This window comes from Antechinus flavipes, chromosome 3 (assembly GCF_016432865.1).
Source record: "Antechinus flavipes isolate AdamAnt ecotype Samford, QLD, Australia chromosome 3, AdamAnt_v2, whole genome shotgun sequence".
NCBI lineage: Eukaryota > Metazoa > Chordata > Mammalia > Dasyuromorphia > Dasyuridae > Antechinus > Antechinus flavipes.
The window spans coordinates 121987002-122007621 of record NC_067400.1 but is presented as its reverse complement, the minus strand read 5'-3'; the positions used below and the strand labels follow the sequence as shown (position 1 = coordinate 122007621).

Sequence of the window (20620 nt, the reverse complement as noted above, 5' to 3'; positions counted from 1 at the left end):
TTCTCCTAAATCTTAAATATATTCATTGTTTGTTGATTTCTCAGTATACTGCTAGAATTTTTTATTTGACTTTCAACAGATATTCCTTTTGGTATAGATCAATGGTTCTCAAAGTATGGTCTCGCAGGGGTCTTCAAACTTTTTAAATAGGGGGCCAGTTCACTGTCCCTCAGACTGTTGAAGGGCCGGACTATAGTAAAAACAAAAACTTTGTTTTGTGGGCCTTTAAATAAAGAAACTTCATAGCCCTGGGTGAGGGGGATAAACATCCTCAGCTGCCGTATCGGGCCCGCGGCCATAGTTTGAGGACCCCTTCAAGAATCCATGGGATCTCTGAAACCCTTTTAGAGAGTCTACAAATTGAAAAATCGTTTTTATTTCCAATATGGTAAATATCTATAAATATAACCCAGATAAACAAAAACACTTTGGAGAGATCCTAAATAATCTTTAATAGGTGAAAACAAAAGTTTGAGAACCACTGGATAGATTGTGGCTGACTGCAATTGGTCTAGCCAACCAAATACTTATAGTAGGAAATTGGGGATTGTCTGTGTACTGGGAGAAGGTTTGTGTATGGGGCTGTCCAACAAGCTGCCTGATATCATAGAACAAAGAACATTGAAGAGTTGGGTAATTATATTTGTGTGTCATAAGAGAAGTAGTAGTTGTACCCTAGGCAATACCTCTTTATATCTTTCCTATTCTTAGGCATGTTTGAGGTTGCTTTTGAGAAGTAGCAGTACTATGTGGCTGAGATCAGGCACTATTTTATGGTCAACACTTTCATGTCCTTGCTTTTCAAATTATAATGCCTGTCACACCTGATAGAAAAACTTACTCTCTACTTTATATGTTGGCCTTTGGACACTTCATGACTGTGCCTTTTCACTGTCTTACTCCCATGTCTGGAATATTCTCCTTTTGTCATCTCCTGATTTTTATGTTTTTTATTTTTCTTTTTTTCTTTTTTTTCAAGATTCACAAGGCCTTTCTAGGTCTTCTCCACTGATAAGCGCCTTCCCCTTTGAGGCTGCATTCCATTTTCACTGTTTATTTTATATGTACTTATTTGCATGGTATTTCTCATATTAAAGTGTGAAGTCTTTGAGGGCAGAGACTATGTTTTTTCCTTTCTTGTATCCCAACTGCTAAGCACAGAACTTGGTACATAGTAAGAACTTAATATGTCTTAGCTGTTGACTGACTGCTAGAAGGCTTTGACTTCCAAAAGAACAGTGACTAGTATAAAAAATTCCAAACACTAGTGAAATGCTGATGCACTTCTACATGTTATCTTCAATCTCTACTCTGAGACCATAATTGAAGGCAGCCGCCTCTAGATTGCTAGCCAGTGTTATCCTTGAACTTAGGTTATTGCTGCTTCCTAAGCCAGCACTTCTATGCTGCCATTTGGGCCAGGGTGGAAGGGTAAATATAACTGTCACTGTCTTAATGTGGCTCCATTCACCTATGGTTGCTAATGTGCAGGACATATTTTGTTTGAAGGACTATCAATGTCAGTTTTGTTAGCTCATAGTATTCTGGCTAATCAATTATATTGCGTCCCTTTGCTTCCTTTCTCCTTCTTTAGGGTTGGAAGGTGGCAGTTTTCATTTCTTATTTAGAATGAATGATGAGAAGTATAGCATGTGACAGTTTAATAAAATTTATTAATTAAGGAGTACAATGCCTACTAAATGCTTCATAGGTTAAATCTGAGGGCTAGGAGTAGGAATATTGAGGGCCAACAGAGGAGGAGGAGAAAAGAGATATCAACTGAAACAATACAAAGTCCCTGCTCTTGAGGAGCAATGTAAACCAATTTACCAAGGTAAACCAAGTATAAATAAACATAGTGTAAATAATGATGAAAGAACATACTCAGAGTATGGATACAAAATATCCATACTTTATCAAGTACATCTATATTTATCTATATAAATATATATTTCAACAAAATAGGACTAAAAGTATGATTACAATAATTAGGTGTCCTTTTATAGGTAAAAGAGCACAAAAAAATTAACTAATTTTTGCCCAAGTTCTCTAAGAATTGACAGCTTCCGATTATTCCCTCATCTGTTGGTTTCCACAAATTCTAACATAGCTTGTTACTTGGCTCATTAGTCCTAAGCATGTGCATCTCCGTATCTGGCTACCAGGATCTCTTGCCAGGTAAGTGTACTTTGGCATAATTTAAATAACAAAGTTGACTCTTCTTCCCCTCCCCACCCCCCCCACCCGCTAGGATTTATGCCATCATGGAATTTTGGGGAGGGTGAGCTTGGGACTAATTAAGAAATCTCTTACTAGGAAGCTGTACACCTCTTCTCTAGAGTTAAGGAACTGTTTATTGTGTGGATATTTCTCCTTGGATATGGAGCTTTTGGAAGTCCCTCTATTTGAAAGTTGGCTGGCAAGGCATTCCTTGACTAAGTTTCATTTAGTCTTGCCTCTGACACTCATACTCTCTGGACCCCGGTTTCCGTTGTTGCAAAATGAAACGTTAGGACTACAATGGATCTGAAGTCTCTTCTAGCTTCAGGTATATAATCCTGTCATTGTTTGAGTGTCTTGGAACTTTCTCCTGCTATCTTGAACAATTTGTACATTATCTTGAAAATGCTTCATATTGTTCAAGAAATATGTCTATTACTTTTCTACCAAGATAAACTTGTGGTTTCCATATATGCCTAGTGAGATTTGTGTCTGAATTGGGTTTGTCTTGTCTGACTTAACATTGTTTATTTAATCTGTTGATTGATAGGGAATCCAAGTTTCAGGTGCTTGCCTTTTGAAAGCAATTACTAAATCATGGCAGCTGGAAGGTAGAGTGGACAGTCAAGAAGACCTGAGATCACTTCTTTTCTCAGACAGTAGTTATGCGGCTGTGGACAAATAACCTCATTGTGCCTCAGTTTCCTCAACTGTAAAATTAGGGGAGTGTACTGAATGGCCTCCAAGGGTGCTTCCATTTCTAAATCTATCATCCTCTGACTCTTTAAAGTGCCCAAACCCTTCAATCACTTGGAAGTATCAAGAGAAGATATGACTGGAAAGCATATGCTGAGTACATTTTGAAGTTTTCTTTGGTAGATAAGGCCTCTTTAAGAGTGTGTTTAACAAAGAACAATCTTCTATGTCTTCTAATCTGTTCACTGCCTTTATAAGGCCTTCTACTGCATCAGAGGGGAGCACAGTAGAAGAATTGGCCCTAAATTTTTCTTCTAAGTCTTTTTGGTTCAGTGGTTTCCTCCAGTGACCATAGAAAGTATCACAGCGTTCTGTGAAGGTTTTTCCATTCTCAAGAATGATACTCACTTCACAGTAGAGTGTATCAAAGTTAGGGTGATTGTCAGGTGAATGCTCCAACTCTACTTTATCAAGCAGCTCCCTTATTTGTGGTCTGCCAACCTGGCTCTTGTGGAATGACTGTACTGAGATGCCCCCATCAAGCAGCATAGTACAGGCAATGAATTGGAATGAATGCCGAGCTTCATGCTCAGAAGCTGGGAAAGGTCTATTCACGTATTTGACATCAGGGACTCTGAGCACAATTCTTTTGATTCTGTCAGTGGGGAGCAAGTGCTTCCTCACAGCAGCAGCTGCATCTGCCACCCAGTGTGTTCCTAAATGGGCAGGGAAGCGCTTGGTGGCAATGTCTTGTTGGTCTAACAGCAAAGTATAAGATTCCAAAGCTGGTAGGACTTGTGGGGTGTAATTGGAATAGAAGGCCCCAAATCCTGCCTCTGAGTCCAAGATCTCCTGGTTCCCTTGAAGGCCCAGCAAAGCCAAGAGAGCAGCTTCTAACCCATGTCTGGCTGCATTGCCAGCATGGAGAGGTTTGGTCTGTGTGGCAGCATTTGCCATGGGTGCCCCTGCATAAGAAACGGCAATTGCCATGGCCTCTCTGCATTTTGTCTGGTCAAGCCCTAAAAACTTGGCTGCAGCAGCGGCACTGCCCAAAGTTCCCACAACTTTTGGTGGGTGGAATCTGGAAAGCAGAACACAGAACAGGCTAGTTAATTGTATTTCATTAGAAATTGATATTACATTGAGGATTAAACTTTTGCGGGGGATTATTAAAAAGACAAAGCAGGCAGTGGTTTGCAAAGGTTAGCCAATGTTATCCTTTACTCTTGCATGATCAAATACAAAATGAAATTTTTATTGTTGAATTTATATGGTGAAATAAAAATTTCTGGGGAATTTGACTTGGGATTTTGGCATCAATTTTAGCAACTAACTCACAAGGAACATCTAAGAAAGAAATGAGGTAGACGGGACAGTCAATGAGGCAGTATTACAAATAAAGTTAAAGAGATCAAAGGATGGTGGGATATGATAGTAAGGATAGTTTAGTTTACTCTACAGTTAGTTTTAGCAAAAAGAAGTTGGAAGTCCCTGACAAAGATGGGACACTGCTGGTTATAGGAGGTTCATTCTACAATGAATTCTTTCACAATATTCATTGTGCCATAAAGAAGAACTAAGACTCACATGCAGCATTCTTTTATCTAATGATTGGCTCTATTAGAAGCTATGAATTAACATTTAGATGTAAACTGCGTTATATTCCCTTTATTTCTTTCCCTCCATGTAGCAGATAATGGTTGTGGAGAGTCAAAATACACAGAATTGTGTCTTTCTTGCAACTGCTAAATAGAGAGCATGCTTATATACTGGGGGAATACTGGCTTTAGGAGAAATCCTGGTCTCCAGCTGTGTGACTGATTTTCTATTACAGAATATTTATTTTTCTTATTGATTACTATACAAAAGAGCAGAACACCATATTTAATATCCACACATTTGTTTAAAATGGGGGCTAATTCCATTATGTGCACATGACTGGGGCTCAGTGAAATGTAGCAGGTTCAAGATTAAGGCAAAGTTTTCTTGTAGGTAAGAAATTTCAGAACTATTCTGAGTAGGTAAAATCCTCACTGATCTCACCCTTTGGTTAATAAAAAGATTAGCCCCACCACAGGGAAGTGGATCTAGGGATTACTCTTGAAGAATCAAAAGAAAGTCTGCATTTTACCAGCAATTTCCCTAAATGGAGTAGAATTAATGATGGTCAGGTGAATGAATCAATCAGTTAAAAAGTATTTATTGTGTTAACTATATGTCAGTATTTGCTAAAAGCTGATCTTTGTGGATAAATAAGACCAAGATAGTGGCTAGTGATACCACCTGTTGATTAAAATTAGCCTTTGGTATTAAATAGATTTCATCTCAGGTAAATTAGATTATTCTGGAGCCCTAAAAATACCAACTAGTTTATAAATGGAGCAAGGAATAATGCAATTATGCTTAACTTGGGGACAAATTATCTTCATACCTCTTTGGTATGTCACTGGCTTCCTTGGAGAAGTGCATTAATCGGCCTTGTACTTCAATCCCAACATTGAAAGCCAGCAACAGGTCAAGTCCAGAGACCTTGGGATTTTGAGGTAGAACTTCTGATAAAGCCAAGAGAACAGGAAGTACTGGTGCTGAAGGATGGGTGGCAGGGTACCATGTATCATCAAAATCCATTGAGTGAATCTTTGTAGGAGAGGAAAAACACACAGACATACAAATTCAGTTCCCTTCAGTCCCAATGGACTAAAAACAACAGAGGAGAAGATAACATTGTCAGATATGAGATTTTATATTAGGTTCTCTATATTTTTATTAAGGTCTGAGGAAGGAGCATGATATGGGTATGGTGGAGTCAGAAGATCTGGGTTCAAATATTGTATCAGAAATTTAGTAATTATAGAATTATAAATATAGAGAAAATTCCTGGAACCATGTTTATATAAGCTTCTAAAACTTATCTATGTTGAAAGTTTCTATATTGTTCCTTAACTCTTTACCTAGTCTCTTAGAGCCAGTATCAAAAAAAAAAAAAAAAAAAAAAAACTGTGGTTAACCCCAAAACATTATTGGTCTATATGTATTTCATTTACTCAAAGGCAGCTGAAAGTGGAAGGGGGAGGAGAGAGTCAGAAAGAAACAAAGAGGTAAAGAGGAAGAGAGAAAGAAGTGAAGAAGGGGAAAGAGGTAGGAGGACATAAAGAAAGAGAGTTGGGGACAGAAGGGGACAGGAAGGAAAGTGTAAAGGGACAGGAAGAAAGAAAGAGAAATCTATTTGGGGACTGAAAGGAACCATTGAGATTTTTCTTGAAAGCATAAAAGCACCACTCATGAATTATCTTGGATACACTAAATCTAAGTGATAGTAATAGGGTCACATTGGTAAGTCAGAAACAGCATTCCATTCACTCATTGACAATTGACAAGGATGATGTTCTTCCTGTATTGATATAAAGAGGCACCTCCCAGAAGTTTTGAGCCCAGTGGCTAGAAAGAAAGTCTCACAAGAGAAGAGATGGAAAAGAGTATCTTTATCCAGAGAAAGGAAAGAAACAGTTTTCCTTCTGGGCCAAATACTTCCCATTCCAAATATTGCCTTCTCAAATAAAATCTGTGGCTATTACTATACTTATTTGTTTCATTTCCAATTTTTTCCTGGATGTTTCCACTTGGATGTCTTGCTATTAGATGCAACTTGATATTTATAAAACTGAACTCATTATTTTCTCTCTTAAAGAGACTTTCCCTTCTTACTTCTTGTGTCATGCAGGACTTAACCTTGTAGTTGTCTCTGACTTTTTCCTTTCCTTACTTTTTATATCAAGTTAGTTGACAAGTCTAGCTATTTTTCCCTCAATAATCTTTCCCTCATTCCCTTCTTTATCATATCCACTTGCTGCACTGCTCAGTTACATATGACTCATGTCTGATCTACTGCAGAAGTCTTTTAATTTGTCTTCCCAGTTTCAGGCTTTTCACACCTCTAGACTGTCATGCTATATTCCTAAACATTGCTTTGATTATTTCAATCTCCTGTTAAAAAAAAAGTCTTCAAAAGCTCCTCAAAACCTCCCAAGTAATGTTCAGATTTTATATCTGGACATTCAAGACCTTCTATTATCTGGCCCCTAACCTACTTTCCCAGTTTTTCTTCCAATTACTTCCACATTAAAAAAAATTAACCTCCAAATTCCTTTCCTTGCTGTTACATTTATATAATGCTTTGTTTGAAGTGCTTACATCACAACAATTCTAAGCTGTTGTAAAGAAAATCAGGAAAATACAAGTATTGTCATACCCATTTTACAGATGGAGAAAATGTAGTTTTTGAGAGGTAAAAGGCTTGTCTATCACTATATAAGTTGTATGGGTCTGAAGCATTCTCAAGGTCAAGGTTTCTGATTCCTAGTGCTAGCACTCCGAACACTATTACTTTCTGTTTCTTTGACCTATGCCCCCACTTTCTACTTTTTGAAACCTTTCAAAGTTGCGCTTAAATGCTCATTCTTTCATATAGCTTTCCCTGATAACCTCTGCTGAAAATGTTCTGTCTCCATTCTGAAATCCTCTTAAAAGTGTCAGTATCATTCATAGTAAGCTCTTCTTTTATGGTCATTACTGTTTTATGCTTTCCACTAGATGAAGGCGCTTTGGCATTGAGGGTTTTTTTTTTTTTTTTAAATCTTTTGCCACAGAGAAGATTCCCCTAGGGAAAGAATTCAGAATTATAGTTGGGGTATCTTAGGAGTGTTCTGTACTTCATGAAAACCTCCTTTTCCCCAAATCCTTTGCTTCATGTGTTCATAATTTTATCTTGTGATGCTTCTAAAAGCATCTTTAAAAAGTTTTAGAAACAACACAGATAAATTGGTGATAATGAATATTTGAGACTTTGAAAAGCAGCATAAAGATCCTTACAGCTACTCCATTCACGAAAGCGGCATATGTAGGTGGGAGCCTGAGGTCTGGATGTCCCCAGACACAGCTGGATACATTAGCATTGTAGATCTGGAACAAAAGCAGAAGAGTTAAATTGGGATATCAGGTCACCATCTCTCTTTTGCTTTTTCTTTCCTCTTTCATGATTGGGGTCATGATTCTAACTAATTTTGATGACAAATGTAAATCACATTCCATAAATTTCTTCTTTTTTTGACCCAAAGGATTTTTTAATTCTTCCTTCATATAGATTAGAGAAGACTGTCAGCCTTTTATACAAGTTCCTGATGCAGATGGACTTTCAGGAACAGAAAGGTTTGACTTATCTGCACATTTTAAAAAACTTTTCAGTACTAAATTAATGAGAATTTACTTTTTATATATGTTTTTATATATGTGTATTATATTTATATGTGTGTGTGGTTTTTTTTAAAAATTAGATCTATGATTTTATCAGTGTAAAGAGCTCCTGGTGAGAAATATCTACTATTGAAATTGAGCCCTGCTCTGCAATTTAGTTCCAGAGCATGGTATGGAACACTTAGAGGCGAAGTGAATGCCAAAGATCTAATATCCATTTTGTGCTAGAGCTGAGATTTATATCCAAGTCTTCTTGACTCAGAGACCAGCTTGCCATTCACTATTCCATGTGACCCCAAATATATCTATATATCTCTCTATATAGGCATATTATGAATAATATTATGCAACATAAATATGCAAGTTATTATATATACAAATATATATGAATCCATACATATATATCCATACTCGCACACACATATATCCTTAAAAATCTTCGGGCAACTATTTAAGACTCTGAGGTACAAAGAAAATACCAATCTGCTTGGTAGAGGGAGTTTTCTCATCTCATGGGGAGTTCCATACAGCTATGAAATCAAAAGTCTGATCCAAAAAAATTACTCAAAATGCCTATATTGTAGAAATCTGTCTCTATGATATAATATTTATTATTATAGACATGCTGGACATATTTTGTCTAAATGAAAAATAAGTGCCTATATTTTATTATATTTATATACATTATTATACATATTATACAAAGTTCATTATTTTTACTATATATATATTATATGTATCTATATCATAGACATGTTTATTATTTTTACTCTATACATTGTATATGTTGCTATATTTTGTATCTATCATGGCACACACACCAGCACCTATGTATAATACTCACATGTATATATGCAATTCCATATCTTATGTGTATATGTATATGTAACTGATTTTTGTCTAGACCTGTGATCTCATTGGTATAAAGAAATTATATAAAGTACTTCTACTGATTTTACTGATGTAGTTTAGAAACTTGTTTGAAATTTATAGTTTTAGAGTTAAAAAGTATTTTTTTGGTACCAATTATGTGATACCAAGCACTATGATAAGTGCTAAGCTTACAAAGAAAGGCAGAAATGATCTTTGCTTTTAAGAAACCCACAGTTTAATGGGGAGAGACAACATACAAACAAGATATATGCAGGATAAATTAGAGCTAATCACCAAAGTGAAGCATCAGAGAAACGTGTAGAGGTGCTGTTAGAGTCAGCTGATGGTGTGGTAGCTAGAAATTTCGGTCTGGAATCAGGAAGACCTAAGTTCAAATGTGTTCTCAGATACTTATTAACTGCATGAACCTCAACAAGTCAGTTAACTGCTGATTGCCTCAGTTTCCTTATCTGTAAAATGGGGATAATAATAGCAAGGACAAAGGAAATAACAGTGCATGGCACATAAAAGGGGCTATATAAAGGCTTATTTCTTTTCCCTTCTCCATTAAATAGGATTGGGAAAGGCTTTTTGATGATTTTAATTGAGATTCAAAAGAACTTGGGGAAGCTGGGAGGCAGAGATGATTAGAGGAAAGCATTTCAGATATAGTGGACAGTTGTTATTTTAACAACAAAAACAAAACAAATCAAAAATCCAGAATCAGAAGATGGAGTATCTTGTTCAAGTAACAGCCAAGAGGCCAATGTCATTGGATCATAAAATACATGGAAGTGAATAAAGTGTAAAAAGACTGGGAATATAGGAAGGGCCCAATTATGAAAACCTTTAAATGCCAAACAGAAGATTTTATATTTGAATCTAGAGATAATAGGGAGTCACTGGCATTATGGAGAAGGGAGAATATAGTATGAGATTGAAAGCCAGGTAGAGGATGGGATGGAGTGGGGAAAGATCTGAGGCAGGGAGACAAACCAGAAGACTATTGCCTTAGTCCAGGCATGATGCGACCCTTCACCAGTGTGATGATTGCGTCAAGGAAAAGTAGGGGATGCATATAAGAGGAATCTGTAAGACTTGGTAACAGATTGGAGATGGGACGTGAAAAAGAACGAGCAGTCTAGGATGACATGTTGATTGCAAACTGGTATGACCTGATAGATAGGGATTGATAGTAAGTAGTAAGGGAAAGGGGAAGGTTTGGCGGGGAGGTAGAATATTTGCTTTGGCACTAGAGGTTGTGATTCGCCAGTGGTCACAACGTTTCAGAGGTTGGACATGACCACAGATCTTCCTGACTCCAAGCCCAATCTGCTACAATATCCTGCCCCTTCTATATTATGTCATTTGATATTATATTATCATCTCATATTATATTTTATATTATACTGTGCATGATATATTACATTACTTTGTTCATCAGGCGTACTTGCACTAATTATACATATTTTTGACCTCTTACTTTACTGTATTGTGTAGTTTTGTGGAAAACTTCTGTCTTGGTTCCCAATAGGCCAACACCCAGAGTATCCAGGATCATCCTCTTGCTTCTCTGAAGGACTCGGTCTGTCAGATGCTGTACACTTAGGCCATGAATGATACTGGCAAAGCTTTCTGTGACAGACTTAAAAGGAAAGAATTTTCAGTGAGCAGCAGATGTTGTGCATTTTTACTTCCATATTTACTTCTTACAAGAGGACTCATCATTTTTACTTGTATATATGTGCCCTTCTTTAGTGAATCTAATATACAGAGACACTGTATCAGAATCTGAGTTCTGGAAGCAATCTTAGAAATCACCTGAACCATTGCCCTCCTTTTATAAAGAAGGAATTTTGGTGCACAGATTGGTGCAGACACTTGTCTGTGACCACTCATATGGCTATGGCAGAGTTCAGATTTGATTCCAGGTGCTTCATGTATTTCCTACTTCACCAAACTAGTGAATCCTTACAAAACAGATTAACTGATGGATCATTAATTTTATTTCATAAATTTGCTTTACAAAAAGAATCATGACAAGGTTTTTAATGTTAACTTCTTTTTTGAAAAATAATGTAAAATAGATTTGATTTATGTACTTTTAAAAAACAAGTTTTATTTAAGTTCTTTGTTTTTATGTCACAACCATTTTTGGCTATAGTATATTTCTCCTGTTTTCATAGCAGGAGAAAGCTTTTATGCTACATTTTCTATTCTTTGAGATTAAAATTGACTTCCTTTTTGTTACATGTAGTTTTCTTTAAAAATTTTTTTCTTTTATTTATTTAATAGTATTTTATTTTTCTAAATACATGCAAAGATAGTTTTTAACATTCATCTTTGCAAAACTTGGTGTTCCAATTTTTTTTCTCTCTCTCTCTTCCCCAAGATAGCAAGCAACCCAATGTAGGTTAAACACGTGCAATTCTTTTAAATATATTTCCATATTCATCATTCGGCATAAGAAAAATCTGATCAAAAGGGAAAAATACCATGAGAAAAACCAAACAAACAAATAATACCAACAACAAAAAAGGTAAAAATGCAATTGTATGTAATTTTCTAAGAACACACCAATTGACTACAAAGAGATATACCTGTATTTTTGGGCATTCAATATCAGTTCCCACCTCTATACATTCTGTCTTTTCTTTGAAGCCAAGATGGGGAAGACTGTCACAAATGGACTCAATTATTTTCAGCTAAGCATCTTGTTCACTAACTTGTCTCTAAATCTAAGTGCATCTCTAATATTTTTACTAAATAGGTATATAAAAAATGACCTACTATGTATAGGGCACTATGACTTTTTTTGTCACATGATGAGTTACTTTTCATTCTTTTTAGAGGCTTAATATTAATAGAAGCTAGTGTGTTGAGATTTTCACAATGAAGTCTCTGAAATGGGATTGGGTGGGCGGACAATAGGTTAAAAGTCATAGATCTAGAACAGGATGGGAGTTCAGTGGCCATCTCAATTTACAGATCCCTAATTTTGCAGATGAAGAAGTTATGTCTAAAAGGAATTAAGTGACATATCCAATCCAATCATATTGATTGTAAGCATCAAGAGTCGATGAATCCTGAGCCAGTGTTCTTTTCACTATACCATGGGAAGATAGGTAAGGAGTAAGCATTTATATGTGCCAGACACTATTCTAAGCATTTTTTTTTTAAACAAATGTCTCATTTGATTTAAGGGAAGCTAGGTGATGCAATGGATAGGATAACAGGCCCCCTGTCAGAAAGCCTCAGCTTCAACTATGCTTCAGACACTTACTGGCTGTATGACCCTAGGAAAATCATTAAGCCCTATTTGGTTCAGTTTCCTCATCTGTAAAATGATCTGAAGGAGAAAGTGGCCAATCACTTGTTTCTTTGTGACTTCATTTGGGGTTTCTTGGCAAAGAGTTGGACATGACTGAAAGAAACCCCCCAAAACAATTGAACAACCACAACAAACATTTCATTCTTGCAATGACCCTAGGAGATAGAAACCATTATTATCCCCATTTTACGGTTTAGGAAACTGGGGCAAACAGGTTAAGTGGCCTGCCCAGGGTCAACTGAGGTCTTCCTGATGCCAGTGCTCCATCCATTATTCCACCAGCTACTTCAAGAGAGGCATAGTAAGAAGCATTCTCATTTTATGCTCTAGAAATTGCTGCAAATTCAATTTAAAATGGAAAAAGAGGAAGAAATTATTGTGACAGCAGCCACTTTGGAGATTTACCAACAGAGCTGTATCTATTTCTGGGAACTCCAGTGTTTTTTTTTTTTTTTAAATGCTGCTTCTTTCCAAGCTTCTCTTTTCATTGGAGTTGGTTAGTGATAGTGTACCAGTTCCTTTTTTCTCTACTGGAACCAGTAGTGGCTCTATGATGTTGGGGAAGAGTTGGATATTCACAAGATGATGTTCAATCATAGAAATCATAGGACCTTAGAGCTGGAAGGTGTTAATAGTGAATAGTGGAGGAGGCTATTCCATAAAGAAGCCTGCTTAGGAACCTTTAAATAATCATAGTCATTCATATTTATATAGTACTAGGCAATTTATAAAGTTTCCTTTTCCTCTCTCTCCCAGTTCTTTGAGATAGCTATGTTAAATATTATCACCTATATTTTACAAATGAGGAACCTAGAGCTAAGACAACTTAAATAGATTGCTGAAAACCACACAAGTAGCATATAATAGACATGGAATTAAAACTCTGATCTCTCTTGAGTATAAGACCAATTCATTTTCCACTATGCCAAGGTGTCTCATGTTTCCAAAGGACAAATAACCTTACATTAGCCCTAAAAGAAATGGCCAGGAATTCAAGAAGAATGAGATAAAAAGAAATAAGTGACTACTCAACAATCTGTGAACTTTACTTTCTTCTGCTTGTCTTGAAAATAACTTTTTGGATCTAACTGATTTTTTTTCTTGGCAGCTGAGAAAGTAGTGTGGTGAAATGGAAAATCATTCATTCTGGAGTCAAAGAACCTGAATTCCAATCTTGGCTCTATTATTTGTTATATGTTTGCCCTTAGGCAAAGCACTAGAGTTCTTTGGACTTCTGTTACATCCTATGAAAAAGGAGAGGGGTTGAACTAAATGATTTCCAAGATTCTAGCTAGCTATGCTTAAAGGGTATAATAAGTAATATTATGTTTACTAATCTCTTTTTAAAGTTTAAACATTTTATTTCAAGTTCTTTACTTTATCCTTCCCTTCAGTCTTTCCTATTGAAAGACAAGAAATAGGATACTATTTATGCATTTGAGTTGATTAATTTTTTTATTGTATACTTATTTTCTTAATGTAAAAAAAGTTAACTATATCTCTTATAGTTATGGTATTGAATGAAGAAAAAGATGCATTCAATTTTTCAATCAATTAATCAACACTTATAATGTATTCACTATGTGTCAGGTGCTGTGCTAGGCACAGAATTTACAAAGAAAAAACAATGAAAAAGTTTAACTTCTCCAAGGAGCTTATATTCTATAAACATATGAGCACAAATAAAATAGATACAAGGATATTTTTGAGGGAAGACATTAGTATTTGTGGGTGATCTATAAATCAGAGTTTCCATTTAAAAAAAGTAAAAGCCATTTTCAAAACAAAAATATCACACAACTGGAAAAAGAAGAATAAAGAAATGAAAATTAAACCAAAGGAAAGAGCTGTAACATAATCATACCTTGAGAATCATTCTGAGCTAGAGAGGAGGTCAATCCCAGGAATAAAGCTTGAACAGTGACTTTAACAAGTACCACACTTCTTTTATAGAAGCATTTTTTTCTTCACCACGCCTTACCTCTCCCCTTATTTAGCTCAGTCACTTCCTTCTCTAAAGGCAGGACTTTCCTCATTTCCCCATTATTTTCATTTCAATTGCTTCCATCATGAACTATAACTTTTTGGTCCATCCTCTGAGAGCAGGGAATTAGTTGAAGTACTATCTATGAAACATATGTGGATGGGACTATGCCTTGGTCCTTTCCTATGGATTACCCTCTAAGGAGCATGTGAATCCAGTGGCTCTTGGTTACTTATTTGGTCCCCATGATACGTAAAAGGTTAAAAAATATATTTAAAAAAACATAATATGTCAAAGAGGATTGGTGACTGATACAATAAGATACAATACCTTTTCAGCCAGATGAAAGATTCAAAAGGAAAATCTTGACATACCATTCTTCATCTCTGTGCCTTTGCACCCTCCCTCCCCATCACATGCATGGAATGCTTTTTCTCCTTTCCTCTAATATTTTAAATCTGCTTGAAATCCTTCAAGATGCCTTTCTTAATTCTTTTTTTCTTTCTTTTCTCTCTCTCTCTCTCTTCCTCTTTCTCTCTCTCTCTCTCTCTCTCTCTCTCTCTCTCTCTCTCTCTCTCTCTCCTCTCTCTCTCTCTCTCTTCCTCTCTCTCTCTCTCTCTCTCTCTCTCTCCCTCTCTCTCTTTCTCTCTCTCTTTCTTTTGCAATTGGAGTTAAATGACTTGCTCAGGGTCACACAACAGGGAAGTGTTAAGGTGTCTGAGAACACATTTGAACTCAGGTTCTCCTGACTTCAAGGCTGGTGCTCTATCTACTATGCCATCTAGCTGCCCCCTTTTCCTAATTCTTTTAGTTGCAAATCTCCCTCTTCCACAAAGACCCCAACCAAATCACTTTGTATTTATTCTTTATGTTAAGAGGAAAGGGAATGAGTGAATAAATCAAATAATTGATCCCATTTAGAGGAAGTGTTAAAAAGCCAAACCGGATACATATATCAGATGAGAATACACTTTGATTTTTCAATAGGTTTAAACATGTCCTTGGTGTAATGGAGAAGTGGCTGAGGGTCTTGGTCATACCTCTTAGGGCCCAGCCTTATGAGTAGGGGTAGGAGAACAGAGTAGGGGTTAAAGTCTGTTTGTCTATCTGTCTCTGTCTCTGTCTCTCTCTCTCTCTCTCTCTTTATTTCTCTCTCTCTCTCTCTCTCTCTCTTCTCTCTCTCTCTCTCCTCTCTCTCTCTCTCTCTCTCTCTCACACACACACACACACACACACACACACACACACACAGATGAAAGTATTATCTGTGACTATGTTGCTTTCTTCTAGTAGGCTGTAAGCTCCTTAAGGTCAGGAACTGCTCACTTTTGTATTTGTAGCCCCAACATTAGGCATAGGAGACACTTGATAAATACTTGTTGATTAATGTTGATTGATGATGATCTTCACAGCAACAGTACTGACATCAATTTCATTTTCATGATGAAAGTGTTGTATCTTATCATGTGGCCCCCACTGATCAGTCCACTCTGAATGGTGTAATGGAAAGAGTACTAGGGAGATGGTGGAAGCATGAGTTATAGCCCTAGGTCTGGCAACCAAGAAATGTAATCTTGGCCATCCCATTTACCTCTAATCCTTACTTTATTTGTCCTTAAAATGAGGTGTTGGATTATATGATCTCTAAGGTCTCTTCCAGTCCTAAAATTTTATGTGTCCAGCCAGAACCATGGATATCTGGTAAATGTTTAACAACTGATTCTCTAAAAAAGTACTCAGGACATAGTTTTAAGTTTAATCTGCATTATCAGCATTTAGACAATCAATAAAACAAATAAAGCCTTGATTGGGAGCTTTTTTTTTTTAATTTCTAAGATGAAAACATTTACTAAAGTTTAAGCTATTTGGAACTGATTCCAACAAATCACTAGTCTTCATTGGAATCAGTTGCTTTTCAAATATTTATTCCTCAGTATGATAATATCAGAGACCTGATAGGTAGGTATTTTGATTCATATCCCATCATCACTGGACTTCACTGGACTGCAAGTGTGGGATTGCTCCAGGATCAAGATTGGAATGTTCATTGTCTTGTGATTTCTTGAAAGAAAGATGTGTAATTCTTTTCTCTTTCCTTCCTTAAGTTTTTTTTTTTTTTAATTGAAGTCATGCCCACATTTAAAAGCAAAGAGAGTACAGTTACTTCCCAAAGAGAGTACAGTTACTTCCTTTTTGATATTTTTCTTTCTGGAAACACATATCCAAAACATATTGCAGATACACGTAAATAACTTTATGTGTCATTGTAGTGCTTTGAACTGATGTCCTAAAACAGGAAAATTTCAATGAATCAGTTGCTTTCATTCAGTCAGAGAGAAAGGGGTTAGCAAGTACTTTGGAAAATGTTGTAAATAAGTAGTAAACATTGAATGTCAGGAGGGCTTGCTTAGGATGAGGACAATAAAAGAAGGCTATAAACTCTCTCTTTCTTTCTGATTCAGAAGATCATTTTCCCAGGGAGAAGTAACCTGCCCTACTGTCACCTTCATTAATACTGATCCCTCTAAGGGACTGGAAATGAAATAGATTTTTATCAATTGGGTAATGGTCAAACAAATTGTGATATGTGATATGAATATGATAGAATATCATTGTGCTGTAAGAAGTGATGTATGTGATGAATATAGAAAAGCATGGAAAGATCTATATGAATTGATACAGTAGCCAAGTAAGTATTTAGTGGAGCCAAGAAAATACCACACATAATGATTACAACAGTATAAATGGACAACTAAAATCACCCACACACAAATAAAAAGTGAATGTAACAAAATTATAAAGATTAAGTAGGATTAGAATGAATATATATGAGAGGATACCCCATACCTATCCCTTTATGGAGACTGGAGGATCACAGGTATTACATCTTACACATATTTTTAGAATTTTTCAATATATTAATCAATTGGACTGATTTTTATCTTTCTAAAAATAGTTTATCACATGGATTGGCACTCTGGGATTCGGGAGAGAAGGAATATTTGGAATAACTTGATTATGTATAAAAATTCACTTTTCAAATGTTCTCTGTAATGGATTCTGAGCTCCAAATAGAATGACTTTTTTTCCACTTTCCTGAAGTATATATAATTTTTTTTTTCCTGAGAGGAAAACCACAAACATGATTTCTTAGTTAAGAACTTTCATTTCCTATTTCCATTTGACCTTGTGTATACTGACAGAGACATTTCAATAGACATGTAGTATAGCACTGGACATTATTAGATGCATATATAGGTAAGGCACGATCATTTCAGTGTGAGACTGAAGTAAAGTGGATTTGTAAATCATGGAAATTGAAGAGGCTCATGAACTGGGAAGTCAGACTATTTGGGGACATCAGTTTGTTAGCTAAAATTCATGAACATAAGACCAGAGCTGAGTTGTAGAGAGTATATGAGACAAGTACTGAACTCCTTACAAAAGAGTACATAGTGTTCTGAAAGTTATTAGAGCACAATAATAAATTTGTATGTATAGGAGGCAGGCACTTTGATCCCTGCTAGTGCACTGATACTTTGATTTATCTGGTTGTTTTGCACTTTTAGATTCAGTGCACTTGATAAAGGGGTGGCAGATAGAGGGCAGGGATGTAGAATCAGAAGGGAATGACCAATTTTGAAAGTAAAGAAAGTTTAAAAATGATCATCAAGTACAAGTACTGCTACCCTTTTACTTTTCACACTTGAAAATTTTGTTCTGGAAGGGACTCTGATAGCATGTAATGTGTCTCTTTCCTCATAGGAAATTACAGCATAATTTGTGCTAGTATTAGGGAGACAAAGATACGAGAAAAAGACTGATGGGGAGTAAGGACTTTAGGAACTTATGCCAAGTATTTGCTTCTACTTTGTGTGTTCAAGCCTTGGATCTTTGCATCCTTGCATCTTTACTTTCATTGTATTGATAGAAAATCTAACCATGATCTGCCTTAGAGATTTTGTCTTGACAGTAAAGTATTGGAGAAATATCCAACTGGAGACATCTGAGAGGAATTGAACTTCCAGAGTTTTTTCTTGCTTGATGTTGGAGTTGATGTCAGGACTGATAGAATTTAATGGGATGAGCAACATATTCACTGAGTGTATTGATGTGACTGGCTTTTATTTGATAAATTTCTTATTATTGGTTGTTATATGATTAAAGAACTACATACAAGTATGTATTTGTAAATGATTTTGAATATGATGGAGATGTAATAAAGGGAAAGGGGATTGACATAGACTGATGGTAGGATTGAATAATTTACTAATTCCTAAACAAATGAGAGAAAAGTGCTAGCAAATAGAAAGGGAAGGAATTAAGGGATTAATGGCAGCTAGCTCTTGAAGTAATTGAAAGAGAACCAAGTTATTGAGCTGATATTGGGTGATATATCATGAGAGATGAAATAAGCCATTTGATTGACAGCACATATCCTAATTATTGAATAGGAGAACTAACTCCTATTGCTAATACCTTTCAGGATGGAGTGAACCTTGAAGGCAGAGAAGTTGCTGAGTGATGGTGTCAGATACAAGTTCTAGAAGTGGTGGCAGAGATTAAGAATTTCAAAGGATCTGAGAGAAGGAGGAACTAGCACTGGAGAAGGTAGCCAGTGTCATTTAGAAAGAGTCAGGTTTCCATGGGTTCAAAAAAAGAAGGGAAGAATGTTAAAAGGAAGAATTAAGGATAAAGAGTACAAAGAATTGAGGTTCTAAAGAGACAAAGGAAAATATAGACTAAGTTATAGTTAAACTGAGTTGGATGGCAAATAGAGGCTCTCTGGAGGTAGCTAGCCAAAGGAGTATTTTCCAAGAAACATTTGGAATATAAATCACTGAGATCAAAACAAGTAATGCAAATTTGCCTGCTATAGCTAACAGTTGCTTAGCCCCTTTATCATCCAGGATCTATCATGATGGACTGAAGAATGGTGATGTTTTTGATGTAGAGTTTATTCTCCAAATACCAGGGCGGTGATGGTGGTAGTAAAAAATTCAGAGGTTTGGACACAATAGTTATGTTTCATGTAGTCAGTAGTCAATAAACATTTATAAATACCAACTATGTGTAAGGCACTTTGCTAACCACTGGAAATCCAAATAAAGACAATCCTTTCCCTTAAGGAACTAACAATCTAATGGGGAAAGATAATATACAAAAGATTAAAAAGTGAGTGAGAGTAAGATGGAAATTCCTTATGGAATATGAATTTGGACAGGTATCTGACTTGGTATCTGAGGTCCCAGTTCTTTTTTGAGATTAGTCTTTACTGCCCTGACTCTGCTAATCTGCCAAAACAAGATATCATAAGGTAACCCTCTTCTTGGATCATAGTTCTCAGAGAACTTGACTGGAGTCGGAAAGACTAGCCCCATAACCTACAGAAGTCCTGCCTTGATTTGGATTTCAGATATTAGACTAAAGTGAACTTTGGGAAACCAAAATTATTGGCAGATAAGTTGAACTAGAATGCTTTCTATTCAGAACATATAGCTTTCAGAAGGCTATATCCTCTGAGTACTTCCTATTTATAGTTCAATATTTTAATTTCATTTTCATTTTGGCACTAGAAAGGAAATTCCAGCAAAGTGAAAATGTGGTTGATGAAACTGTTAAAAATAAAGATAATGCATTAATTTTGCCATCTCAGGATTCATCTAGAATTTTCTAAGGATAATTAAAATGAATGTTGTTTGTTATTGCTGAACTTAAGTAAAATTCAGAAATGCCCTCTGTGTCTGACACATACACCCCCCCCCAAAAAAAAAAAACAAAAACCTTATTCCTTTTTAAAAGTTTAATAAGAATGCCACAACACAGCTTCTTGTTAATTTCCTGGGCCAGTATTAGCTTCCTGACTGAAAATCTTTCCTTACCTCAGACCTATGGAACATGAGAAAATGAATAGTGTTTCTTACCACCATGGTCCCTAATATATTCAAGGAATTAATTAGGCTGTCCTGGGGATACAAGCAAGTCTAAGATATGGTCCCATCTCTTAAGAAACTTATAATATAATTGGGCAGATAAGATATATATATTTGAAGAGATAAATGGCAATATAGGGCAAGGGGCAAGGATAGGGACACAAGCCTAAAAAGTGTATGTGAGTGAAAAAGTCCAGATTAATAAAAGCTAGAGTTTATACAGTGTTTTAAAATTTATAAAGCACATTATACACATCATCTCATTTTATCTTTTCAACAACCCTGAGAAGTACATACTATTATGATTCCTGTTTTACAAATGAGGAAACTGAG

General features: G+C 35.9%; 1 protein-coding gene across 1 annotated transcript; it reads right to left on the bottom strand.

Moving 5' to 3' along the window:
- Positions 1-1653: 1653 nt before the first annotated feature.
- On the bottom strand, positions 1654-20284 carry ACOD1 (aconitate decarboxylase 1). The gene is made up of 5 exons (XM_051990536.1): positions 20279-20284; positions 10523-10684; positions 7786-7875; positions 5348-5553; positions 1654-3997 (listed from the first exon to the last, which is right to left on the bottom strand). The coding sequence occupies exons 1-5, from the start codon at positions 20282-20284 to the stop codon at positions 3040-3042; spliced, it is 1422 nt and encodes a 473-aa protein (XP_051846496.1). The 3' UTR covers positions 1654-3039.
- Positions 20285-20620: the final 336 nt, after the last annotated feature.